Genomic DNA, 27,970 nt, shown 5'->3' with positions numbered 1-27,970 from the left:
GAATATATATTTCAACAAGAGATATTCAGAGTTGTAATACGCATTTTTCGAAACTACCGAAAGATCGTCAATCATCAAAACATTTTCCAATAAGAGGTAGCGAGAGTTAGGATATTCAAACTTTTCAATGGATGTGAATGATGTACGCGAATGAAAATATAACTGTCGTGACATTGCATTGTTTCTTGATTTTTCGATTTGTAATTAAAAAATATATATATCTGCTGTAAGAAATTGCCAACGTTAGATGTATTCAAAAAGTATAATTAGCTAATAGTACAGTCAGATTTAAAATCGTCTGAATTGCTTTTTAAATCTCTCGTAATGATAATCGTCCGTCGCCTTCTCCCCGTTGTCTTTTCGCTTTCCTCGGATGTCCTCTTTGGTGGGGCATTTTTTCTTGTCACCGGATTCTTGCTGCGATTTCTGGAACTCTGAGTCTTCTATGTTAACTGAAATTATAATGAACGTTTCAGTTACAATTTTATTGTTTAACACGAAGAATTCTAATGTAGGGAAATAAAATGCATGCGGCAGAGTTGCGCTAGACAACAAGTTCAATTGCTCAACAGTTTGAAAATATCGTACGTATCATTTCATTACAGATCTATCGAAAAGTAATACGAAGAGTAAGACTCGTACATCTGTTGTGCTGCACGAAATTCACGGCCATATTCGTAGGAACAAACTGCGAGGGTCCATCTTTCTTTCTGTGTCTGTCCCAAAGAAGTTTCAATTTTGCCTCTTCGGTAGCTTCGATGTTACGAATTTTAGCTCTGAAAATGAATTGAATGGAGTTTTTAGGGAAAATATTTATGGTGAAACTTATAGATCTTAAAATTCGTATTTACAAAAGAATTTGATAAAATTAAATCATTATCTACACATTGTGTTTTTTTTTCAAGTTTCAACTGCAAAGATCATCTCTTTACTTGGAAAAATTTACTATGAAATTTACTATGAAATTTACTATAAAAAATATATTTGTGACTGTTTTTTTAAGGTACAAATATACTCACTCTATGCCGAGGTCAACTTCCGGAATACCAGAGAGCATTTGATTTGAAAGCATTTCCTCGCTACGATTGGCTGAACTTTGTCTCAGATGTTCCGGCACCGCGCGCAACGCCGCCTCCTCAGGTGAGCAATACGATCCCTTCTCGTTATTCGCGCTATTCGTCGCATCGTTATTAGTCTTACTCTTGCGCTTTGACAATTCTTCCTCTATGTATTTGACCCTAATAGAAATAGTTGTACAAACTTGTGACATAAGACACTTAAGTCAGCAATGATGAATAACTAATATTAAATATTTCATTAAGTGTAATAATTTTAACAAAAAGAAGCAAACGTCGTGCATACATTTCTTCATCTTCGTCACGTTTATTAGTCTCTGCGTTGAACTGCGTTCCAATGCCAGTTTCGTACGCGTCGTTTGGCTTGTGTTTTGGATTCTTCAGTGCAGCCATATTTACCATTCCTCCGGTTTTCATGTTAAAGGGATCCGACTAAATTAACATAGACCAATTTTTCGTATTACATCTCCTACATTGCATCTAGCATGCTCATTGTTTCAATTTTATTAGTAAACATATCCCACCGTTATGACATCAGACGCGACACTTTCTCCGAGAGCCAAACCAACGACGTCGACGCCAGCCGGCCTCTCGCGTAGTTTTTGAATGATCTTCATCTCCTCGACCTTCTCCCTGAAATAAGTCTCTTTCCAAATCCTCCACATTGCTTAATTAAAAGACAGGATGTGTACAATCCTTACCTGAGAGACACCTTTTCCCCCTCGCTGTCATTATCATCTGAAAGAGCTTCGCGTTTCCTTAAAGATTTTTTCTTCTTCTTCTTAAACTGGATGATGTTGGGCGCTTCATCATCGCCGCTGCCCATTTTCGTTAATTAATTGATTAATTAAATTCTATCTCGAGTAAAAAAATCAAGTAAAACCACAACAGACAGGTTAACGCGTTGTCGCAGAGTCGCTGTCAATCGACCGACGTTACCGACAAGTCTCCATTATTCGCGAGGGCCGCGGGGTTTGAGTCTCCGCTAAACTAGGTTCGAGTCTCTACTAAGTTGGATTCAGTTGGGTTCGAGTCTCCGCTAAATTGGCTTTGAGTATCTGCTATGAATAAACTTGAATTAAAGGTAGAGGGTTGTGTAATTCAAAGATGAATCTCAAATTTTCTGAATAAGAATTTTTTTCTTCCTTTTTCGCAACGAGACATTAGGAGATAAAAGTATGTAATAAAAATTATATATGTATATATATATAAACACAAAAGTTATATAAGGAACCGATATGTGTGTTCTACTTATGCGATAAAGTCGACAAATTCGAAGGTGGAGTATGTATGTATGTACGCGAGTTTACGCATACGATGTATATAGCGTATTATCTATCAGCTGACAGTGACATTACGTAGGTCACGTGACGCATCCCACGAGTGAATTCAATTCTGCGGTCATGTGACACAGATATAATAATTACATGAATTTTTATAGAACTAACTAATTTGAACAATTTTGAAAAGCTTATTGCTTTTTTATTAATCGCACTGCATCGAGATGAAGTTTTCTCGCGTCGATCTCACGTTTTAATATACAAAGTGCGCGTTGCGTGCGATTAACGTTGGAAGTGCTTCACAAAGTGCCGCGCGATTATTACTCTGGCAATCAGTGCGCGCGATCTTAATTAACCGTTTTTTTTTTCCGCAAGTGTTGTCTCGAGCGAGTGAGCACCAAAAAAGTAATAGAAAGAACAGTAAAAAGCAAGAAAGAAGAGACTGGCTTGGGAAGGCTGAAAGGTGACGGTGAAGAAACTATAGAGAATGAATTTCAATTGGGAATCATTTATTTATTATTTTTTACTTACGAGATTAATTTTTTTCCTGTGGCAGACGCACTTCGTGAATTATTTTGTAGTGCAGTGCATATAAGATATTTTAGACTTTATGTTATTAGTAGTATTTAATATGTAATTTTAAAAAATGCATTTTATAATTATGTTTCACGATTATATATTTATATGATTAGACATTTTAAAATTATTTTTATCTTGAATTTAAGAACATGAAAAATTGTAATTTGAATTATAAATTTAATGTTACAGAACGCCGTGGATATGAGAAGTTTTCGCATTAAAACGAGAAATTGACGAAAAAGAACGTCGGCACTTATAGGTGACAAGCATAACGATGGAAGCGGAACAGGAAAGATTGTGAGATACACATAACGTGGCAATGTGCGCTTCTACTACCGCAAGCAAGAATGAGAAGTGGGGTGAATCAGTGACGGATTAACATCTGCTGAGGACTCGAAGTATTACACAATAATATAAGCAATCTCCTTTTCTCTCTCTCGTTTGATATACTTATATAACCTATTCATTTGAAAATATTTCATAAAAATATAATGTATAAATTATAAAATTTAATATAAAATTTATTTGCAATCAATATCGGTTTAAATTTCTATAAGAAAATAATAAAGATTAATTAATTAGTAGTTCCTTTTAGAAGGAATTAAAGGAAAAAAGGAGAGAAAGAATTTTTGTTCATAAATTCTATTACATAATATAATTCTAAAAAAGTGTCAGTAATATATTTAACTTGCAACATGAATAAGATTTAAAGATCTTTTTAAAAGCTCCTATTTCAATATCTTGTAAAGATCGAGACAACGCTGCTTCCACTGGTTTTTTTTCTAATTTTAACGAATATACGTTTCATTCTATTTATTACGATGATATTTACAGGAATTCGGGAATAAAAGATCCGATAAATTCTACATGAATTTACCGTGTTTCGTCTGATTGATCCGGCACTGCGGGCAGCGGCCGTAGCGTGGCACTGGCAACGCAGTGGGAGAATAGCGGCTCGGCTGTTAATACCGTAGGTAGTGCGCAGTGGTAAAGGCAGGCCTCCGTGCGCGCGGGCCGTGGTGAACACACACAACAGGTGTCCCGCGCGATCGGCTGGGCTCTCCCGCGGTACCGGTTCGGTTCTCGTCCATTTTGCTCCCCCCGGGTGTTTACCTCCCCGTCGCCTTTCACTCCGGGACGAGAGGCGCGCGAGCAGCAGAGAGCACAGATCGTGGAGGTATACGGAGCCCGAGGAGCGAGGTACATACGCGAGCGCGTGTGGTGAACCCGACAGCGTGCGGATCGGCGTAACATGATGTCGGAGACCGTGGTGACGATGGACGGTTCCAGCAACAACGCCAGCAACAATCCGCGGCAGGTGCCGACGGTGAAGACGGAGCCGGGCCAGCCGAACCCGTTGGCCGGCATCCGGATCAACGTGCCTTACTTCAAGACCATACCCGGTATCCTCAAGCTGGTGCAGCTGGTAAGCGGCACTCACTTTTTGCTATCCCATTCCGTTCCGTTTGTGGCGCGAGACGCGCGCGGTGAAACGTGCCGCGCTATCCTAGGCACGGCGACGAACACTGGCAAGCACACGTCTGTAACAATAAGTTTTGATACTAATTTTAACGCTCCGATAGCGCAAATTCGTGCACTGTCCGGATAAAGTCAACCGAGCCACCGCGAAAGAACCACCGTGTTGGCCTCGAGCTAATCGGTTTTCTACGAGATGGAACAGCGCAGGTCGTACAATATGTAAATATGTGCAAATATCGGAAAAAAAAAGACGAGACTCAACCTCTCGGTCTGACGATGACTGAATGATAATACAATAACAGACCACGTTGTGACATGTGTTTGACAATGGTTCTTGCGATTCGGAATTTTATGGCAATCCCAAGTAGAACACGAAATCATAATAAGATCAAAATGACATTAAATTGAAATTATTTTAGGAAAAATGATATGAAAATAATTTTACAGTGATTTGTTTATAACTGGTTTTTTTTTTTTTTTTTTTATAGAAAAAGGTCACTAAAATTGCTTTCATATCAAGAATTTATCACTAAACCATCATCAAAAGTATATCAAATTATATCATCAAATGATATCATTTTCCTAAAATAATTTCGATTTAATGTCATTTTGATCTTGTAGCTCTACCTGGGATATTATTTTATCTCGCAGTGAATAGGATTGAAAAAAAAACTTAAGAGCGTATTCCTGACGTATAAGCTTTTAAAGTTGATTTTTGATGAAATAGGTCTTTATTATTCGGTGAAATATACGCGTGATCGATGAATCTTTGCAATATGAAATTGCCAGTAATTTTTGTCTTATAAAGAGAGATCTTATAAAGAGAGATTTATGATCTTATCATGCCCCAATGATTCTTCAGAATAATAATCTATCAGTAAACTTCAATCCATATGATATATTATCATGTCCCCGATCATTTTCCAATTACCGTTTGATTCTCCGTTCCTCGTGCATGGATTCTCTATTTCCAGCTTGGATTTAGCTCGATATACTTGATGGTTATCACGTAATATCTAATAATAGAAACTTTAGAGTCACTCGGTGTATATTTTTATAGCATCATGTAGCAATTTCTGGTAAGTAGTACTACAATCCGGTTCGAAGAGGCAGAAGTGACGTTTTTGACAGTCGAATAGATGCATCATACATTTTCTTTTATATACGCGAGTTACGTGCAAACGTAAACTGTGACATAATCAGAGATATGCATATACGCTTTTATCTACTTTGGTGTTCGCGCGGACACCTGTAGGTAGGTACTGTACTGTCCTAATGTTGCCAATTGGCAGAGCGCGGTGTATTTCATTATTAAATGAGCTCGACATATCTATATTTAAGATTAGAATGCTCAAAGTCCCCCCCTCACCCTTACACGAGTTTCCCTCATCATTGTAATATTCTTTCAATTTGGAGAATCGCCAAAAATCGAAAGAGATCATCACGAAAGTTTCACCTGCGCGTTCCCCCTTTTTCTGAGATTTACTTAACTTATTCGCAGCAGGGCGACTGTTAACTGTTTCACGGTCGACTGAAATTCAAGCGCAAACGTGGAAAAGAATTTCAGAAATAATGCCCGATCATTTGTATGCAGACGAATTCCTCGGAGGTGCTGCATGCGGACGGAATAACGTTATGTAATGTCTAAGTCGTGATTTCGCGCTTTGGTGTGGTAACAATGCTAAGATTCTAGCTAGTTATTGCACTATACGATATACGAAAAGTCATGTGGAAAAGCGATTTTCTTTCAGCTTTCGATTTCTCAGTATTGAATTCTACTCTTCTGTCTTGTATAAATATTATGTTCTCGATGTCTTGAAGAAGATTCCACGAATCTCTTCTTCCCTGCACGGCAATTGAATTCTTCGCTAAATGGAAATTCGTATATCGGGGGAGTGAGATAAAATTGTAACATAAAATTACTGTTATTGACTTTCGTATCGACGGGAAAATCTGAAGGTATTAATTGCACGCTTGCAGCCACTTTAATTAAGCTGTACCCTTTAATTATTTGCGCATGAGTTACCGAGAGCTACCTTATACGATTTCAATTTACTTAACGTTTGCGACTGACGTCCGGTACCGCCGAGGTTAACGATATATTGACGCTTTCACTTCGTTTTCCAGGAGTGAAATAATGCCGGTTGCATTTTAAGCGTCATTCCAATAGTAGAAATATGCCAAGGACCGTTCGCACGCCGCCTACTTACTTATCGTACATGAATACACGCTGGATAACGTCGTGACTTTGATAAGTACTTTACGCTCCAGGTCCTTGCGACAACCGCATTAGAAACAACTTCCTCGGTTCATTCGGTTCTAAGATCGATGCTTTCTAGGAGGAAATTTAACTTTCTCATCGGCCTCGATCCGAACGCTTGCTTGTCTCCGAATGCGACGAGAACGGAAAATATATTTACCGCTAGGTGAAACTCTGGTTTGGAGGAGAGAATTAGAAAGATCAACTAAAAAAAATAGTTATTTTTTTTGTCTCCAGCACTAAACACTTATTTACATATTATAGCCCGTTATAATAGCGAAATATAAACCGAAGTGTAAAGTTTTCTTCTGGTCGCTTCGCGTTCGAACGCCCGTATTCAATGTCTACGAATTGTTGCTTGAATTATGTTGATCTCTTTGAAAGGAAGTACACATATAAGTGTTTTCCTTTTCCTCTTTCTCTCTCTCTCTCTCTTTATTAAGTTACAATTGTTCGATGCTTGTTGCATCGGCGTTGACTTTCTGTACACGTAATCTCTGTGTGTATCTCCCCCGCAACACACCGAGAAATTGTGAATTCTTACGAAACCCGGAAGACAATTTTTGAACTAAAAACCTTGGCTGAGACGCTTGCCATTGGCTCCAATAAAATTCCCTCCCCGCGTATCATTCTTATTATTAAAATATATTTCTCGGCGCTGTCTTTCTGTGTAGGAATTTACGAGACGCCGTTGTACAGTTTCCAACTTCTGGTCATTCTAAACTTCTGACGCACGGATGCGAGATGTAAATATTATTTTCGCACAAATCTTACTAGGAATCGATCATTTTGCATTGCTTGTGAAGAATATAACAAAAATTTAGAATGTCACTTTCAAAATTAATATGTCACGCAATAATATTAGATGTTACACAAGATTAATACATCGCACACGTGTATGGAATTAATATGCGAAAAATCTCACCTTGAAGTGTGTTAAAATAGTATTGTCGATGGTTAATATAGAATTCGTCTTTTAAAAACTTTTTATTACATCCATTTTTAGCGATCTGTAAGATTAATCTCGAGCTAATTTACTTTTATTTTTTTCTAGTTCCAAGAATCAGAAAAAGATAAAAAAATATTAAAAGATTGAAGTTTACATTAATAACGATAGACGCTTAATGAGATTCAGGATGATGAAAGGCGGAGATGAAAAAAAAAAAAATAAATCTTGACGCGATTTGGCGATGATCTTCCAATCAATCTGGAAACACGCATTGCGTGCACGCGCATCGTCATGGCATCGACCGGGCGTTTTGCACCGTGACGTTGAACCTGCAGTGGCATAACCGCGTAACGGTAATCTTCTTACGGAGCGGTTAACAAAGTACCCTACCTCTCGCCAGACGGAAAAGATGGCTTCTGGTCGCGGTATTAGTTGGCTTACTCGATTTCGGATTAGATCGACTCGTAAAAACAAATTAGTTCTTCAAATAGTCTCATTATGAACCAATCGTTGCGAAGAAGAAAAAAAAACAGTATGTGTATATAATCTATGTATTTAAATTATTTAGCGAATTGGGAAAAAGGAAGTAGCTCGACAAAAAAAAGGTACAACGAAAAATAATTTAAGGAATGTTTATTTCGAACATCGGAGAAAATAGCCCAACGATTGAGTCGCTGGAACGTTGTTACGTGCAGCAATGACCGTAATGCGTTTTATATCACACGTGCCGCATATTAACTTCGTTACGAAACATTTACGTTGTTTTTATGCAAATAGCGACGTCTTATCACCGGTAAACCGATACACCTTCTCTTATCTCTGATACCGTTAGGCAAGATCAGAGCCGCGGCGAGCATTGCTTCGGTTTGATTTTTTTAGACTCCGCATCTTTTTTTTTTTTGACTGCGCCTGTACGTTGTATTCCACTCGGCATTACACGTTATACAAGGCCGTATATTATTTACGGTCGATAGACGCGAAGGAAGGAATGTGTATTGATCTGAGACGCGAAATAGTCCCGATAATGGCATACGTGGCTATACAGCCGGCGACACTTGCGGCCGCAACAATGAGAGAAGTAATAATGAATCTTGCATGCGTGTGTCGCGCGAAAGTTTTGTAAAGTCTCGCTCATATGGAAGTGAAATTACGTAACAGTATTGTGATGAGTTTCTTCGTTCCTTGACGTTGATAATGGATGTCGTTTACGGAGATTGTTCCCGTATGAAAAAAACTTCATTGCATAAATTAATATCACTTTGTTAATTAATTATAATATCGCGTATTAATATCAGGACGTGGGAGCGTAGATTTTTATTTGCCATCTAAACTAGGCGTTATTGCACATTAATTGGAATCTTCTTACTTCCTGTCCCACTCGGTAGTTATCAACGAGTATAACTGGATTGTATATAAATATATATAACGAGTCGAGTAATAAAAAATGCATAACGAGAACACGGAATGTTGACTTGGGATGTTTTTTTTTTTGTATTTTCCCTCGAATTTTTCTCACACTGATCCCGCTCTTGAAATGGGCAGTTCACATTAGCTCTTCCTTTTTGCTTCTATTTTGATAAGTCCGCCACGATTGTACCGTTACTTCATGCTGCAGCATATCGTTAATCGCTTTAATTATGACTTACTGCGGACTTACAGGGAGTTGCCGGAGAGTTGCCTGGTCGGATAATTGCGCATCGCGTGCGTGGGTTTTGACGCGTAGTACAAAAAATTAGCACAATGCTCCGTCGAATAATTCTTTAGTTCAAATCGGTAGCAGTTGAACGTAATTATTTTATTGACTTATCATATTGCTGAATATAAACCGTTGGATCGAGTAAAATCGTTGTAATCGACGGCTGTAATCGACGAACCGAAGTCACGTACTCAGAATCAACAACTGTTCATTTATGAGATCTTTATGTCGAGTTTAGAAGTGGAGCATTTTGTAAAATAACCAATGACGTAAGATATTGAAGAAGGGAAACGTAAATAGTCGATAAGGAGCGATTTTTGATTATATGTTTTAGGTTAAAGGTTCGTAAATCGTAAATGGAATCCAAAATTCATTTATTTAGGATATGATTTCAAAAATTGTTTGTCTGGAATTTAAGAGAAACTGCTTTAAAATAAATATTTAATGTCGTTGCGTCGTTTGCGTCGCGGCACGTAACACGGCGCGAAAATCTGCACGCATCTATATGTGAAGGGATTGTGAAATACTAAGTACGGGTTATCTCGCGTCATTTAGCAAATGCATTGTACTCCAGAGCAATTGCAAATTGCACGCGGGGATTAAGAATGAATATCAATGATATGGAGATTACTGGCTACGCGCTGACGATAGTTCCAAATATAGCGTACACGAGCCGCGGCTTTACGAGCGGCTTGTCGCCCAGATATTGCGAGATGAGGTAATCTCCGGGCAATTCGACGATATTCACCAGGAAAACTGTTTGATTTTCGTTATCCGCCGATCTTCCATCGCGCGAACGTAGCGAAAACACATTGACGGCGGGATGATCTTCGTCGCAGCATGTCGTCCGGTTGAATTGCTGGCCGATAAAAACTGTATCTATATGCTTCTTGACCTTCCGAGACAATTAATGTTGTAACGATATATCACTGCTTACGTCACGCGCTATTTCTAAACAAAATTCATTAGCTTTCCGTTTACGCAAGGAAAATTCAATCATCACGATTGAAAATTAACGGATTTAAATATATGCCACTCACGCGGCATCTATATCGCCACATGTCGTCCGATCGAACTACTGGTCAATAAAAACTGGATATCCTTCTTGACATTTCCTAAGACATTTAATGTTCTTGTTGCATCATGTTTCTGAAGAAAATTTATAAATTTTTTACTTGTACAGAAAAAATTTAATAGTTTTACATTTGAAAATCAAAGAAGTAATTATAGTTTTATTGAGAACAAGTTACTGGTAAAAGATTCTAAAATATAAATTTTCGCCATCTTTATTATTAAATTTTGTTATATTAATAAATTATTTCGATACTTTACAATATCTTGCTCATTGTTGCTTTATCTAACATATTGCGTTATTGCTATATTAATATTTATTTATTTTTAATATAATTTTATTCTATATTGAACTTGTAAATAAATTTCATGTTTTAATCTAAATTAAAAAATTTAATTTAGACTGTATAATTATTAAAATATCTAGATTTGAATAAAGAGAGAAAAAATTAACTTGATAATCTCTAATTAAATTTACTTGATAATCTCTAATTAAATTTACTTGATAATCTCTAATTAAATTTACTTGATAATCTCTAATTAAATTTCACTTGATATAAATTATATAAATTGATTAAGGATAATAAAATATATATTAAGACATATAAAAATCTAAGAAAATTTTGAGTCTTAAAATTATACAGAAAATTTTGTCAAGACCTTTTAGGCTTCCTCTCAAATCTGTTTTTTTTTTAATTTCTAAAAGATCTCTTTTTTTTGTGTTTCTAAAAATTGCATCGATTATAACTGAAAAGTTATGACAACTCCTTAATTTTCCATGTATATACATACATATAATTGAAAAACGAAGAAAAACGAAGTGATACAAAAGTGATTTTTCCGAAAATCGAGTAGAGAATGAAGCGATCACGGAAGAGTCACACAAGCGTGATGGTGTCGCGCGATCGGGGCCGCGTTAGGTCCCCGGCATTCTTATGACATTCCTATAATCCCGAATTCGTGTCCCGAGGAGAGCGCGGCGGCGACACCGGAGGAACCGGTTTTCGCCATCGCGCGCAGATTGGGCGAGCGGACGTGCATGCGTGCATGCGTGCGTGCGTGCGTGCGTGCGTACGTGCATGCGTTCGGAACGAAAACTCGATGGATTCGGCGCTGACAACGCGACAACTCACCTAGGCTAGAGATCGCGCGCCGATGACCATACATGTTCATCCCGGACGACCGGCACTCATACGTCCCACATACTCGGGCCTGCCGTAGCGATGGCCGATGGCGCGTCCGCGTTGCGTCGAGGCCGCGGCAACGGTATCGGGACGTCTCATTAAGGATTCAGCGTATCCTTTAGCTCGAGACCGTTTCGCCGCCGAGTTTGACGACGAACCCGTCGCTACCTGACACCCGCGTGTCACGCCGCGCCGCGCCACGCCGCGCGGCCACGTCACTTCACTTCGACGAGGTGGAGCCGCGCCTGATGCTCGGATTGACCCGGGCACGCAATTCGGAAGAGCGTCGCGAAGATATATGCCCCCGATAATGATGTCGCGCGCGAGAAATGATTAATTAATAAGCTGATTAACGGCGAATTTTCATCTCGCCCGCGGTGCAACCGCGCTCGTTTCCCGCGGAGATTGGCAACTCCATTCGTTCGAGAGACGTTACTTAACCGCATGGTGTTGCAATGAAAAAGCAATGAAGAGATCGTTACTGCTTATTAGGCCTGTCTCCGACTGTCGATTTTCAGTTGGTTTTATCTTCCTCCGGCATGCCGCGCGTTTACAGCTAATAACTATATTCGAGAATCGCGCGTATGTCGAACAGGAAAACGGGTCAAAATGAGATACGACTTGTGTTACGCTTCTACATTCACTTTGCGTCGGTTTCTCCTATAACAGTCCATCTTTTAAGTTCCATCCTTTAAGACGTTTTAACATTTAAGAAGGTAATATGATACTTTAATGATTCATTTAGCGATTAAATATACGGGTAAATACTGCCTCTATACGCAACAGACTAGTCATATTTCTTAATAAAATTTATATCGAGGATGTTAATACGCAATTTTTAACATATTATATCTATTCTCACTGCCAGTTGCACAATCCATTCATGAAAGCTCGCCTATTATGGAAAGTGAGATCGCGGTTGTACAATATCGTAGGAGGAAGCGTGGCCGTGCGTTCGGACGCATCACGCCGATATAAATGGCCGTTATCCTTGACATTGGTGCTCAATTAATATACAAATTAAAACTGGAAAAATCGCGTTATTTACGTTTAACGTTAGAGTTGTGTTTAATGTTCCGCGTTGAATTTAACCACGAGAAACTGATTCTCAAGAACGAGAAAGAACGAAATTCATAAAAATTCGTAGGAAAAGTCTATACAGAATTTATTTACAGATTTTTTTATTATTTTTTTATTTCTTAATTTTTTTCGTTAGATTGATTTCTAATTTATTTTTTGCTCGTAGTATTTCTTAGATTTCCAGTCATAACATGCGATACATGTACAGACAATTTTGTCAGATGATTGCTTTGCCAATCATCGGTGGATTAACATTTTTATTAAGCTCAGTTGCCTCATGGCCGAATAGCTTATGTAGTTGTTACAAGCGGTCACTCACACACGCAAATTGGGTCACTGAATCCTTGGACTATAACATAACAATTACTACCTGGGACCATGGAATTGCGTGCGGAGTAGAGGAGAATTGATATAGTAATCTTCTCGGCGCGTAACACGAGTGTCGCCGTAATAGATATGGATGGACAGTAATCTATATATGTACGTCATTTATTTGCGTATATATGCGCGTAAGTGGAAATACACCGTGCAGATTATGCATGCGTAGATAAATATGAACTTTTTTTAAACGATAAACGTCAACGATTGTAATTAATGTATCGTATGTCTAATTCCAATCTATTTATTCGATAAGCTTCCTTAAATGTTTTTTGAAAATAGTTTATATTATTTGTCCTACTATCATTTTTCTTGTTATTTGTCTTTTTTATTTTTCACTTATTTTGACTACTTTTAAAGACGTTTCTTTGCCAAAAATATTAGATATATCATACCTAAGATATTAAACTGCAATAATTTCACAGTTACGTTTGCTCGAATTTAAAAGTAAATTTAAAAAAATCTCTTGTTGAACGCAATATAATTTTTATTAGACATGAACAAGGTATCTTGGCAAAAGTGAAACGAAGAGGACGCGCAGAGGTGTCGTAAGTTATGCCATTAATAATTTCTTATTTAATCCTCCACGCGTTTCTCAACTGATTTCTTAACGCGCCACGCTGTGTCTTCACATTTTCAACGCGTCCCTTCCTTTCCATTATGGCCTACAGAGAATTACATTACGCGGTGTATGTAGAGTTGCATTTCCAGAAAGAAACTTGCTTGACGTCCGGTCTTATCATTTCCGGCCTCGCCTTTTTTTGCTCGAGTACGTAGTCGCATCGAAGAAGTCATGTTAAAGAAAGAAAATTGTCGCAAAAATCATCGCGTTCTTTTAATAAAACGGTGATTTATATTTATTGAAATAGAATACAATATAATTTTTCCAGTTTATTGTTCAGATTTATTAATAGATATTGTTTTAAAAGCTTCCTCTCATCGTAAAATAGCAACAGAGATTACGTGAATTTTGCGTTGGAAAGTGTGATTTTAGATAAGCGGATTATTGTGAATCGTTATCACTAGTATATCGTTATCATAATTAATCACTGTTTTGAGAAATTGTAGATAAAAAAGAACAATAAATAAGTTTAAATGACTAAGGGACGGAAAGTAAGTCGAACGTAGAAAGTATCGGTGCGATGAATCGTAACTCGGACGTAATGGTTCGGTAAGCTGTAAACACGCCCCTTTTCCTGTTGTACCGGGAAGCAGTTTCGGGTCCATCCGGTTGTTGCGGAAACCTGGTTGTGATCGGATCGATTTTATCGTTATCGAGACGGAAGAGATGCGCTTGCAATTAAGTTCCAAATTTTTTGTTTCGAATTTACCAACTAACTTGTGTCATGTGTATATGTATATGTGTGTGTATCATGTTTTTCAAATGCATTAAAACTAAGTACACAAAAATATTAGATTACATTGCAATATACATACATATATGATTGACTCTTGTATATCAATTGATAATTATTGACAATTGCATTGATACATTTTAAGACGCTTATTAGCATTATCACAAATTGGTGATTAATTTAATTTGTGATATTACTCTTCCAGCTTCAGTTTTCATGATTGCGTTTCAAGTTCAACGATAATCAGCGTGCAGTTTATACGGAATTAAAAATGTATTGAAGATGCAGTACGTAGAAATATTATTATGCATCAAGATCCAGCCTCGACCGCTTCTTCACTTATTCGTGTTGTTCATTATAGCGGTCTAACTTATTATTGTGCATTGATACATTTAACATTTTGAAATTGCAGAAATTCGCGAAGATATAAAAGAAAATAGATACCTTTCGTACGGTTTATAGCGAACGCTAGAGCAGAGCGATCAGCGTCAGCCAGATGAAGCTGCAATTGCCTCCCCCTCTCCCTCTTTCTCTCTCTGATTAAAACACTTTCGCACGATACTACGTATGTAATGTGTCGACCCACTTGAAGGGTTAATTTCGGTCAGGGTAATACTCGTACGTTACTCTCGTGTGGATAATCGACTCTCATTAGCGGTGGGAAGCCGTCGTGTGAAAAGTGTTGTTGCACGAGTTTCAATGTGCGGATGACCCTTTTTTTTTTTTTTTGACGAAAATGCTAATGATGTTATGAAATTTGAAAAAGATCTCCTGACCGTCCGTTATCTAGACGAAACAATCTGTGTTTCACGGGTGTTTGTAGATCGAGGTACGAAATAACAGTCACGATCCTTATAAAGTCCGTTACTTTCACGCTCGTGTAATACATAATAAAATGTTATTTTACAGCATTAACATTTGTGATTGTAAGAATATGCTCTCGTAATTCTCGCACGTCATAACTGCTGCTATCTAACGCTATGATATTTCGTTATTTATATTCGAAAGTTTGCGTGCTGCTCTCGCATTTGACAATTAAATCAGCATCAAGATTAAAGCCAAACTGACTGAGACGTAAATCCAGTTGATATTAAACCGTTATAATTAGATAACAGCAGTTTGTATGATACAAATGACGATAAAAATATACATATTTTTTAATAAAAAATTTATCAAAAAAGAATTATAACAGTTTTTAAAAAAAATAAAAAGTATGGCTTTTCTCATACTACTTTTCTCATAGATAATAAGGATTTTTAATATATTAATGTTCCAAAAGGTTTTTTTTATTATAGAGAAACAAGGTTTTGTCAAAATATTTTTGACGCTATTGAAAATTACGGTTGTGTTATGAGATAAATATCGTATCTCTCAAGTGACGATTATACACATTTAGAAATACGGTGCACAGAATCTTGTTTTGAGTCAGCAATTTCCGCGAGAGGAAGCTACTCATTTCTCTATGAGGTCATTCTTCTTGACCGCACTTTGGAGGATAGACGTGTGCGCGCGATCTTAAGCTTCTCGCGCGACGGTGACCGATCGCTCGGAGGTATATCGCGAATTCCGATCGCCCACGTCGAACGTAAGCCCCCTTGGCCGCGGATTATGCAATTGCTGTCGCATTGTTAAGCGGCTGGCAGGGAAAGGGGGGGGGGAGACTACCCTCGTACCATTATGTACCCGTGCGGCGAGTAGGCAGGCCGGCGCGGCGCGCGGCCCTGCGTATCGGCATAAGTTATGCACCGCTCGGTAATTGCGCGCGGCACGGCTCCGTGCACAAGGACAGGGCGCGCCTCCGCGCGGGTATATACGCACGGCCGCTCGAGACGGAAAGGAGAAAGACGAAAGCTGTGCACGATTCGGGAGACCGGCGCAGGGAGAGGGAGAGATCGGATGGCGAGACGCGAATCTCGCGTTTTCGCACATATGTATATGTAGGTACGTAATCGGACACGCACCTGACAACGTGTGGCACGCGCATTCTTCGGGGGGGCATTTTATATTTGCAATCTGTCAGGAATGCCCGCCGGGAAGGCGCGTGTTTTACAGAAATTCTCTCTCGGCGAATTCCTTCGCCTACTTCTCTTTGCTAATCCTTCTTCTCATTTTTAACAGTAAACGATGCTTATTTTCTAAATCTCGTGCCAAATTTTGGGAGCGAACGATCGGCAGAAATTAAAAAGAATTGAAGACGTGGTTTATATTTAGCCACCTGTTGCTATATCAGTGGTTTCACTTTTCAGCGTGGGAATATATGAGATTTTCGAGAATCACGTTGATAAAAGTGCTCGTTGGCCGTCGGCCAGTGTAAATGCACACGCGGAGAACACTCGTTTCGTTCGTGAATGTGTTTTTTACAGCTCGCAACTTCCGGCGTCTATTTCTAGACGCAAAAGAGTTGTAATGTCGTTTACGAAATCGACCATATCGCGCCGCTTTATCGACCTGCTGCAATAATACCGTGACCAGATTCAGATTTTCTTTGCGGATTTTTCAAAGCAAAATTTTTTTATGATTCATATAAGGTTAATCGGCGCGTGAATCAGCTTTCAAGACGGAACGTAAAATATATATATATATATATATATATATATATATATAAAACAATAAGTTAAGTAATACATGGAAATATTGATTCACAAGTACTTGTGTTGAATGAATTGGCGATAAATAAACATTTTACGAGATTGAAAACGTATCTTATATTTGTTACACATTCAATGAAATATAGATTCATTCATCAAATATAGACACCAGAATAAATATCGATATCTGGAACTGAAACATATATTCATCAAATATAGATAACAGAATAAATATCGATATCTGAAACTGAAACATATATTATACACTTGGGTTTGTAATGTATTTATTTTTCCATCTACAATTTTAATATTCATAATTCTATACATACTAGTTTTGATTTAATTTTCAAATTTTTTGATTAAGAGATGAAAAATTTGTAGTTTTCACAGTTCTATAAAAAATAAATTTTAATATTTTTATTTCATTCATATTAATTCCAAATAAATTATTAACGCGATCAAGTCAGATGCATTGTGAAACTTATCAAAATAAATTCAGCATCTTTTAAAGTTTTTAATTAAAGTATTTAGCTTCTCTTAACTGCTTATGACTTCTCTGCTAATTGTTTATTTGAAATCTTAATAGCAATAATCTAGGTAATATAAAAAATAAAAGGATATTTTTATCTAAATGTAAACATTATAACTGGATTTAATATTTCCATTAAAAAAGAATTTCACTCTTTTTTTCTCACTGTTTCCGTTTTTTACATCTTTTATCATGTAGATTATAAAAATCATTAGAATTTTAAGCAGTATTGTTTCAATTCTTTCTGTAATATTTAATTCTGTATTTTATTTTTACGCGAAATATTTGACGTGCACGTTTGAATGTCTATTTCTCTTCGCAATCGTTTTGATACGTCCATCAGATTTGTTTGCTGTGAATTGCTGTATACACACGCTCGTATTAGCAATTGTTGACTATTATTCCATTCTGCAATTTTAATGAGTGGACGGCCGCAAAAGATGACGAATCAAATGCGTGTACGGCCAGCAATCATTGCGACTGAATACGATTCTCGCTCATTATCATTGCGACATTTAGTTCTTTATTGATAAGCAACTATTTTAATATATTTTAAATTCAGCATAACATTTATTTAATATGTTTATACTATGTTTATATTTATTTATACTATGTTTAATTTTACATATTTAAATTTCTTTATAAAATTTTTAATTTAACAAATATTACCTAAAAATAATAAATATTCCGAGATATTTGAGACGAGAAACATTTCCATGTGTAAGTAACAAATTTAATTGTTGAAAAAAATGTACTTTTTTATTTTCTTTCTCTTCTTCGTTATTTATTTTTATCGGTATTTCTTTATTGGTGTACGTAAATTTGTTTATGTGCGTAAAATCTTAATAATCTTAATAATATAATATTATATTGCTATTTTTACATAACTTTAACAAATGAAGATCAGCATATATACTTAGTTATATCTTTTTGCATCAACAAAAAAATTTGTGCTTATCCTCTCATTTTCATTTCAAATTCTCTCACGCGAATAATCCATTGTGCCGTATAAAATATTAAATTTTGCTTAATTAGGTCGCTTTTTGCTCTTTATTTCGAGGAAAACAAGCAATGAAATCAAATTTTATTCAAGGATATAATATAAATATTACATCACGTGCAATTATGCTCGTTGCATCCTTCTCTGCATATTTTTATTTAAATTATTCTGAATTATAATTTGCTTTGTAATAAATTGAAACAAAGAGAAGACTGGAAGATCTAAATTACGAAGTTTTTTTTTTATTAATTAATGCTTTAAAGTCACATAATCCTATGCGAGGCAACATCTTTCTTCCTCACGCGGTCATATGCTATTTGAATTAATTAGCCAATGATGACGATAACGGATGGACGACGTGTCCGTCGTAATACGTAGGCTGCAACCGGTGGCCGTTTAGTAACTGCATGCATGTACGAGCGGCGGATGTGGGTCACTGAGATTCCCCGTCGACGACGACGCCGTCAGGCGTTATCTCTATAATACGCCGGCTTCGCATATTGGTGCAATTTCGCTCGTTCCGCGTAACCGAGCAGATGCTCGGTGAAAACATACGCGTCTTTCTTGGCATCGTACAGACGTGTCGTTGTGAACGAATATAGAATGAATGCAATTGCCTTTCCTCTTCGGGAGGGTTCGTTGACTCCTCCTCGCGATTGTTACAAGCGTTAAGATATACAGGAACGGATCGTTTATTCTGAACGAATTAAATAGCGCATATTATGTTATACGCTTGAAATATACAAATAATCTTAAATACTGTTAAAGAGTGCGCTTATCGCCGCGCGCCCCGTATGAAACTCTATAGTTTGAATGCGCGCGCCATATCGCATGAGATAACGTTTGAAAGCAACACCTATACGTTACAGCAGATCGCGTTTCAGATGATGATCGCGCAACTACGCAGAAATGGTCACTGCGGATATACCTTCACGTGTGAATCATGCAATCTAGCACCAACGTGCCTTATTAGAGAAACTCTGGACTGACCCCCGCACTTAAAGCTTACAGCGCGACTCGAATATTTATATAACGTCCGATATATAATGTGATCGCATATCGGCCGATGATGATCGGAGGAAAATATCCTTCAATATACGTTGCTATTTTTAGAAATGAATCGAATACCTCGTAAACTCAACTACCGTGGAATCACCGGTTTTTCTTGCATCTACGATGCTGACATTTACGTTGCGAATAACAACCGTTGAGAATAACAACCGATATTTAAAAGATTGTAGCGTAAAAACGTTTGTATAACAATTTTTATTATTTTTGTATTACAGTTGCGATAATTTTATCTGGCAAAGTCAAAATAATTCGAATTTCGAATAGTTGAGAGTACTCTTTACAAGTTAAAAATTGCTTTGTACACTCATTTTGATGAAATGTTTGATCATTTCTGTCGATATTAATTATGCTCAGCTGAAAATTATGGGTCGTTTGTAAACTATTCGTACATTTGTCGAGTGCTATAAGCGTATCGCACCATTACGTCATGCATCACATATTTAACGTAATGATTATAACAAGGCATGCGAAGTATAGCCTAATTGCGCCTATTTAAGCTGTAGTGCGTAATTAATGAACTGCGACTTGGACCATACGATATATAACTTATGTTTTATAATGTATTATTTTTATTACAGTCCATTGGAATTTGACAATGTATATTTTTTCACATTTTACTTGAGGCTATATTCTACATTTTTATTAATAACATTTCATCATATTCTAATTTATTATCTTTATTATTTCTTATTAAAAGAGAATAACAGACTAATTTGTTTAATTGTTTAATGTGCTATTGTGTTTAAAATATCGAGAAAAAATGAACAAATATGTGGTATTTTGTGTATGGGAATTAATAATTTTAATAAAGTTAAATAGCTTTTCAAAATTTAAATAAACGCTTGTTCTTTAATAAATTTTAAATAGATTTGTAAATTTGAAATCTTGATAAAATAATTCTCGCACCGTTGTCGAAAAATTACAAGTTATATAAAAATATTAGAAGAGAGATATAACATGCGACCAACCTGTTATTAAAGTCGGCATGTCAAATAAATCAATAAAGAATCATAATTTCTGCAATATATTTACGTTGCATCTTGAATTTTCTCTTTCGACCGAGTGAAGTTCAACATCCTAACGAGATTCACGAATTATAAAATCGCTGCGTTATATGGTGTACAGGAATGCACATTACGTGCGTACGCGTTCCTCGCTTTAGTGTGTTTTCTAGTCACCCGTGTATATTTAGTGACACGGCAGCCGCTTAAGCCGGTCGCTCGCGAAAGGTCAACATTGATCACGCCGTCTATAAGCGTGCCGCATTATTGCCGCTAAGAACTTAAAAGTAAAGTGCTGTACGACTAAGGTGCTTACGACTTGGCGGTATAATAAATGAACGTAGCGGCTGCCGTTCGTAACGGGCCGTGCGTTAATAAAAGATTGAAAGATACTTTTTGAGGCGTAAAGCCGTCTCGAAGACGGTTGCGGTAAACGACGAGGAATACAATATCGATATTGTAATATAAAGTGACGTTAACGTTGCGGTAATACGATTATATATACATTATGTCTGACTTGTCTGAAAAAAAATATGACGAAGAAGAAATAAAGAAATGCGTCTATAAATTCCAAGAAATTCTACGTAATTCCCGGGAAATCGCGTAAAATGTCCCTCGCTATACGGTTTCAAAGCGAGTTTCTTGGAAACCGTAGGCATGGCGTCGTTTGATCGATGCCTAGAACCGTTCACCGGTTGGATTTGCTCTCTCGGAGTGGGCTGCAATAACGCGTTACGAGAATAATGTCGAGAAAAGGGGTTAAGTACCGATCGAGTTGGACGCTGCACGACGAAAATATCGAGAATGTGGAGCATGTGAGCCTCGATCCCAAGATTCAGCGGGAACTGGGTTGCTCGGTCGGCGAGCACGTGTTTCTGGAATATCCTTGGGCGTACGTGTCGCGAGAAGTTGTTTTGAGGCTTGCCAGCGTCGCGGGCTCGTCGCTGGAGCCGTATCGAGACAGGATCGAAGCTTACGGCGGCGATACTTTCCTCGTGGGCTATTCGTCCACCGAATTGACCGGTCGCGACTTCGTGATCTGCTTGACGGAGGACGCGAGATCGGCGATAGTGAGGAGGAACGCCGACATCAATAAAGAGATCCGAAGCAAGATAATCCAGACGATCGAGAAGACCGGCAGATCCTGGAAGTATCTCGAAAGCGAGACGATCGTAGATGAGGACTTGGTCGGAAGCACGAGAGAGTTCTTCGAGATGGACGTGTGCCTTCCGACCAAGTCTTTAGGTCTAAACCGGCAGCTCTGTGACAGATCTTCGGAAGGCTCTTGGGACAGTTACGTGGAGTTAATTCCGTACGAGAGATTCGAGAATGTCGAGAGAAAATGCGTCTCCAAGATGATCCAAACGCACTTCGAGCCGCGGGAAATTGAAGTTCAAACCTATCCCGGTTATCCTAAGAACGCCTGGACTCAGTACTCTTACGAGGACACTCTGGGACTGCAAGTTGATAACGTCGAGTCGGAGGGGGAGGAAAAGGAGGCGGAGGAAAAAGAGTCGGCCGGGGAAAAATCCGAGAAAGAGTCTGAGGAGAGGAAGACTGCCGAAGGGTCGAAAGAGGTGTCCGAGATCGACGCGGAGCAGAGGCCGGCGGAGAAGAGTCCCTTGGAGCTCTTCTTGGAAGATCGCACTCGGGAAATGATCGAGGCCGTGTGTTACAATACGGTCGTGAACGTGCACGTGGACGACATCGAGACGCTCGCGCGGCGAGAGTTTCAAATTACCCGGCCGCGAGATGAGATCACTTGCGCGGAACGCTTCTCCCTCGTCGACTTGCGCTTCACGGCAGGCAAGGTTATCTCCGACGCTTCCTGGCATCCGGGCCTCGTCGGATACGTGGCTGTCTCTTACGTTGTCGCATCGTCGCGCGAGATCGGCCGATCCTCGTCGAACGTCGAGCGTGACGTCGTATCGAGATCCATGCCGACGGTGTTGCTGTGGTCCCTCGCCGATTCTCTTCGGCCACGACTGTCATTGTGGTGCCACCAGGAGATCTACTGCGTCTCCTTCTGCCCGATGAACAGCGACTTTGTAATCGGCGGTGCCGCGTCCGGTCAAGTGGTCGTCTGGAATATTCACGGGCAGATAGAGGATCGAGATATCGAAGATATCGATCGAAATAATATCGGAGTTGATTTTTGGTCTCAAGACACCGTTTCTATCACCTCCGCGTTCGTGATATCCGATCGGGATCACTCGCACGAGCTGCCGATTCGTCGGATACAATGGCTTCCCGATAATTACAGGATAGAGCCATCCGGGAAACTGACGAAACTATCGACCAGCTCGAGCTGTCAGTTTCTGACGATTTCCGAGGACGGTATCGTCGCCATTTGGGATCTTCTCCGATACTCCGTTACCTCTCAGCTAAGGCCGAGCGATCGCGAGGATCTTAACGGTATTTTTCGACCAATGTATCGCTTGGACGTACGGCCTTCCGAGAACCCGTCTTTTACACCTCTTCACCTGTGCCTCCCGTCCGTCGATGCCTTTCAAGAAAATGATAGGCGTCGTAACGAATTAGATTCCACGGATGTCGACTGCACGAAGAGATTGTGGATCGGCACGGCGCAGGGACATTTTGCATGCTGCACTTGGGAGGGCCAGGTGTTCGACGTGGAAACGTCCGGTTTAGAGGAGTGTAAACTTGTTAATTGCTCGTCCGCGCACGACGGTCCCGTTGCGGCGATCCTCCGATCGCCGCATCTTTCGGACGTTCTCCTGACGATGGGCGGCCGCGTCTTCGCCATTTGGAAGGACGATTATCTGGACCATCCTTTGTTCAGACGGAAATCCAGTTGCGTGTACACCGCGTGCTGCTGGGGCAATCGGCCGGGAACCTTTCTGATGGGTACCAGTTCGGGCGACCTGGAGGTGTGGGATATCAAGAGGCGGGCGAACGAGCCGGTGTTCACGCAGACTATTTCTAGAAAACCGATAACTCTCTTATCGCTTCAGGAGTTGTGTAAACACGGTCGCAAGTTGATCGGCGCGGGCGATTGCAACAGTACTTTTCGTATTTTTGAGGAACCGACGGAATTCGAGGACGATACGCTTGAAAGGATGGACTGGTTTGAAGAATACATATGGCGAGAGGTGAGAAGAAAGAAGATGTTTTCTTCGTGGCAGAAGGATATCTTCGAAAATGACACGACAGCCATCGCTAGAAGACAAGCGAGAATAGACGAAGAAAATAGATTGAAACTTGAAATGGCAAGGCAGAAACTTCAAAGAGAACATGAAGAACGGCTGAGATTGGAGGCTGAAAAAGAAGTACGCAAAATGCCGAAATCCAAGGACACTGTATGGAAACTGCGTCAACAAGAGAGAATGAAGAAGGCCCTTTTGGAGAAGAAGAAATTTCTTCCACGGGAACTAGAGGAGAAGAGATTGCCGTTGGTCCGTTTAACTGAAGAGAGGAATCTAAAGATGGTCAAAGCAAAGAACGAGGCCGCCCTTCAGGATGAGCATTTCGATAACTTTGTGTCTCTCAAATTTCCCGAGCATTACGATATTATAGAAAAAGACGAGATCTCGAAAGAGAGACGCGAGACGGAGAAGGACGAAGAATCGATAGATGTATATCTGCAAGAGTTTTATAAAGTCAGGGATGAGGCGCGAAAGATAATAGCCGAGAAGCCGTACGTTCCAAAATTTGATTGGAACACTTTTATGAAGAAGGGAAAGGGACGGTTACAAAACATGAAAAATTTGTAAATATAAGAGTATACAGTACTTTTCCGGGAGGCTTTCTTACAAAAAGAGTGGCTGCCGTTTCAATGTTACACGATGATAATTTAGGTTGCAAATGTGAGTTGATAAGATAAGATAGTCTAACAATTGCTCAAATTTCTTTGAATAATAAACTGCATATAATTGCAATGCACAAAAGTGTATTGAAATTATTAACTTTTAAAGAATAATATTATGCAAAATAAAATAAGAAAATAGAATAAATAAAGTAAATAAAGTAATAAAAAATAATAGAATAATAGTGATAAAAAATTAAAATGTAAATAATAAAAAAATTAAAAATAATACGTGTTAATATATCGAGGAATAGATTAAATTTCTACAAGTTATAGGAAAAAATAAATTATGCATCTAAAATAAAATAAGTCAAATTTGTTTCTTTTCCTGTAAATCAATTTTGCCAAAATGACATAAAAGTGATGGTCTGCTTTTGTAACAAGCTTTTTCTTTATACATATATGAATAAATCTACAGGCATAAAATAAATTTTAATTTTTTCTCAACTGCTTTTGTATCAAATACTTTATTCCCGTTAAGTTGAAACTAGAAATGATCGGTGTACATACACTAAAATATTTTAGATATAATTTTGTATGTTAAAATGTTAAACACACAAAATTGGAATGCGTGCACACTGAGAAAAATATTCAGAGGTTCTCTATTTTATCGGATAATCTTGAATCCGATCGAAATCGATCGAAAAAAAATTGGAACAATTATTTCCATTTGATTAAAACCAACATTTTTCTCGATGTAGTAAAAATGCCATCAATCGCATGCGAATTCTAGTCTTTATAACTTGTACTTTTTTTGTCATTATGATTGATAAATTTCTTTACTTTCAAGATCAGCTGTGTAATAAATGATAACGAAAATGTTTGATAATTTTCCAGGTTCTGGGCATAATATGTATGGCATGCGCATCTCCAGCATATATTGGTGCCACGCACTGGTTTCTGTTCGTCGTGGTAATGTCCTTCATATCTACACTTATATGGAGCGCTATATACTTCCTGTCCCTCCGGGAGGTACTTAAGGTGCCCATCAACTGGATTCTAACTGTAAGTATGAAAGAGAGAAATTGTTAAAACGAAACGTGCGTCTCTTTTTCTTCTGCATCATATCTTTTTCGGAGGTTTAATTTCACATTTATGCTGCAATTTTAGATAGAACCGTAAGACTTGTAACTTGTTTTTGTAAGATTCATAAGAACTTATGACCTGGAACTGCAATTCTGTACGTACCGTAAGACGATCATTTGTAAATATCTATGATTTCTCGTAAATTTTATGGCTAACACGAAGCGGTCTATGCAAAATTGTAGTTCTTTAATTTAACAAATATTTTCAGAAAGTACTGTTATTATACGTATATAATAAATCAAATATTAACATATTATATATTAAATTTTAATAGAGGGAGAATAGTAATACAAAAAATATATTAACTATTAATATCATGCAATCAATCAATTTTTTAGAAATCACATGTGTATGGTAAAAAGATATGTATATGTATACATATACAATCAGAATTTTTTATACTTTAAATAATTTGATAATTTTCCTTTGTATCATTCAAATGATAGCTCAATATACAAGTAACTGTCAATAAAATTATTCACTCTTCCTCTATGGCAATCGGCAATATAAATACTGGTATAGAATTGCAGTTTACATAAAAGTATAACGCAGCTTCTTACGATTGCTTTGTAAGTTACTATTTTACGATTTATTTATGCATTGCTTGGAATTGTAACATTTAGTCTATTTAAATTTCAGAATAAATGATTTGGCTTCTCGAAGTCTTTAAAGAATTGATGTACATTGATGAAAATTTGCGACATCACTCGTATCTGAATTAATATTTTTGTGAAAATTTTTCTTCAATTTTATTTTGATTTTTTACACATGTGAATATTTATCATTAAAATTAAGTTTAGGATGTGATACGTGTTTACGAAAAAAAAAAATTATATTTTCCAGGAACTTCTAAATACAGCTATAAAAGCCGTGCTTTACATGATCGCATTCATCGCTCAGCTATCGGCTTGGAGTGCATTGAGACATTCATCAGCGAATATCGCTGGTGGGGTAAGGCTCGCTATTATGACATTTTTAAAAATTGAAAACAATAATCGTCGTTGTTGTTAAAACACAATCAATGTTAACACATGTTACAGGTATTTGGAATCTTCAATACTATCGCATACGCCGCCGGGGCTTATTTCCTATATGTCGAATGGAAGAGCACTAACACGCAATGAGCATCTACCGTCGGCCTACAGAGGATAAGCCAGGTACCTGAAGAGCATGCAACAACAACAACAACAACAGCAATTGCCGCGACCAGACCCGCGACTTCTCAGCGTCCGTCCAAGGAAATTTTGGCACGGCCCCAAGATCGTGCTCGACAAGAAAGTCAGCGCTGAGAGGGATGGCTTGAAACTAGTCCGGCGTGATCCTCCTCAGATCGTGTGTAGCTTAAAAAAGAAAAACTCTGTACCTACGTGCCTTAAGATTAGTTACTTGTCGTGATCGTCGTCGCTAGAGCGAAACTCGGTGCTGCATCGAGGAGTTAAAAACGAAGTCGCAGGAGCGAACGGAGTGCTACATTCGAGATACCTGCCCGAAGACAATAAATGTTCACAAAGTCTACGCGAGATCGTGTAAATTTACTTGAAATTATAACAGAAGTAATTCAAGAAATAAAATCAAATGATTCTTTTTACACGAAACTTCTGCTAATCTCGCGAAATGAGTTTTTTTAATATTATATATTTAACCTGTTTGTTAATAAAGAAATAAATATGTATCTTTGGATATAGATGATATAAGCTAAATTATATTTAATAGCTGAAAATATTTATAATTTAGTTTTCCACAACATCATCTCTTTGTTTTTATATTAGTTACTTCAAAATTTTAATTGAGAAATTTTATCATCTCACGTAGATTGCATATCTTTCTATCGTATTTAATATCACATACAGATTCTATATATATATAATATAATTCTGTAAAATTACACATGAGACTGGCGTTATTTCGTTTGTATTATCACTTCGATCGTAATAATCCTTTGGCAAACGACAAGATAAATAGTTTTAAGAGATTTTATAATATATCAGTGTACGGTAAGTTTCCGGAGGGCTTTCAATCAGTACAATTCAATCTACAAAGACTCGGTGCTTCATAATCTAATGCTACAGTGGAGTCTGCAATGGATAATCTTCGCCGGCAATTATGAGAAACATCAGTTCGCTTCTGACTGTCCCAATGGATTAACTTCTCGTGCAATAGATATAAGTGCGTGAAACGTTATTTTCTAACCGTACCCTTGCGCACTCTCGCGAGATCTTATTTATATACACACATATATATATTTCTTTATACATAATATATATAGATATGACATAGGTATATATATTATATATACATATCCTCTTTAGATCGGATACAGTGTAATTTCTTTTTACATTCTCATCCATGTCTCATGTAAATCGTATACTTGTTAACTTTGTATGGATTAAGGGAGACTGTCTGTCTCGACGGAATCGGTTATGGATATAGTTTACAACTCGATTTATCGTTTTTTTTTCCGTTATGGTTTTTTTTGTTATAT

The 27,970-nt window shown here is 37.9% G+C and overlaps 3 protein-coding genes across 3 annotated transcripts; 2 read left to right on the top strand and 1 right to left on the bottom strand.

Moving 5' to 3' along the window:
* Nucleotides 1-159: 159 nt before the first annotated feature.
* Nucleotides 160-2,040, bottom strand: LOC105457448 (uncharacterized protein C9orf78 homolog). The gene is made up of 6 exons (XM_011702115.1): nt 1,778-2,040; nt 1,601-1,709; nt 1,363-1,508; nt 1,020-1,238; nt 643-776; nt 160-452 (listed from the first exon to the last, which is right to left on the bottom strand). The coding sequence occupies exons 1-6, from the start codon at nt 1,900-1,902 to the stop codon at nt 289-291; spliced, it is 897 nt and encodes a 298-aa protein (XP_011700417.1). The 5' UTR covers nt 1,903-2,040; the 3' UTR covers nt 160-288.
* LOC105457450 lies at nt 1,052-27,970 on the top strand. The gene is made up of 6 exons (XM_011702117.1): nt 1,052-1,140; nt 3,125-3,333; nt 3,770-4,361; nt 25,240-25,407; nt 26,332-26,439; nt 26,529-27,970. Exons 3-6 carry the CDS (start codon nt 4,188-4,190, stop codon nt 26,610-26,612), a joined length of 534 nt encoding a protein of 177 aa, XP_011700419.1. The 5' UTR covers nt 1,052-1,140; nt 3,125-3,333; nt 3,770-4,187; the 3' UTR covers nt 26,613-27,970.
* On the top strand, nt 21,317-24,517 carry LOC105457449 (WD repeat-containing protein 63-like). The gene has a single exon (XM_011702116.1). The coding sequence runs from the start codon at nt 21,320-21,322 to the stop codon at nt 24,308-24,310; it is 2,991 nt and encodes a 996-aa protein (XP_011700418.1). The 5' UTR covers nt 21,317-21,319; the 3' UTR covers nt 24,311-24,517.

The sequence above is a fragment of the Wasmannia auropunctata genome, unplaced genomic scaffold (genome assembly GCF_000956235.1).
Source record: "Wasmannia auropunctata unplaced genomic scaffold, wasmannia.A_1.0 LD335214.1, whole genome shotgun sequence".
Lineage (NCBI taxonomy): Eukaryota > Metazoa > Arthropoda > Insecta > Hymenoptera > Formicidae > Wasmannia > Wasmannia auropunctata.
This window is presented reverse-complemented; position numbering and strand designations above follow the sequence as displayed.

Bases quoted from the DNA above. Each gene is read 5' to 3' on its own strand.
- LOC105457449 (XM_011702116.1), top strand. From the start codon at position 21,320: ATGTCGAGAAAAGGGGTTAAGTACCGATCGAGTTGGACGCTGCACGAC.
- LOC105457448 (XM_011702115.1), bottom strand. From the start codon at position 1,902: ATGGGCAGCGGCGATGATGAAGCGCCCAACATCATCCAGTTTAAGAAG. The intron at 777-1,019 runs GTGAGTATATTT...ATTCATTTTCAG, and splicing joins GAAGTTGACCTCGGCATAGA to AGCTAAAATTCGTAACATCG. The intron at 453-642 runs GTACGAGTCTTA...TTATAATTTCAG, and splicing joins TTTCGTGCAGCACAACAGAT to TTAACATAGAAGACTCAGAG.
- LOC105457450 (XM_011702117.1), top strand. From the start codon at position 4,188: ATGATGTCGGAGACCGTGGTGACGATGGACGGTTCCAGCAACAACGCC. The intron at 4,362-25,239 runs GTAAGCGGCACT...ATAATTTTCCAG, and splicing joins TCCTCAAGCTGGTGCAGCTG to GTTCTGGGCATAATATGTAT. The intron at 26,440-26,528 runs GTAAGGCTCGCT...CACATGTTACAG, and splicing joins CAGCGAATATCGCTGGTGGG to GTATTTGGAATCTTCAATAC.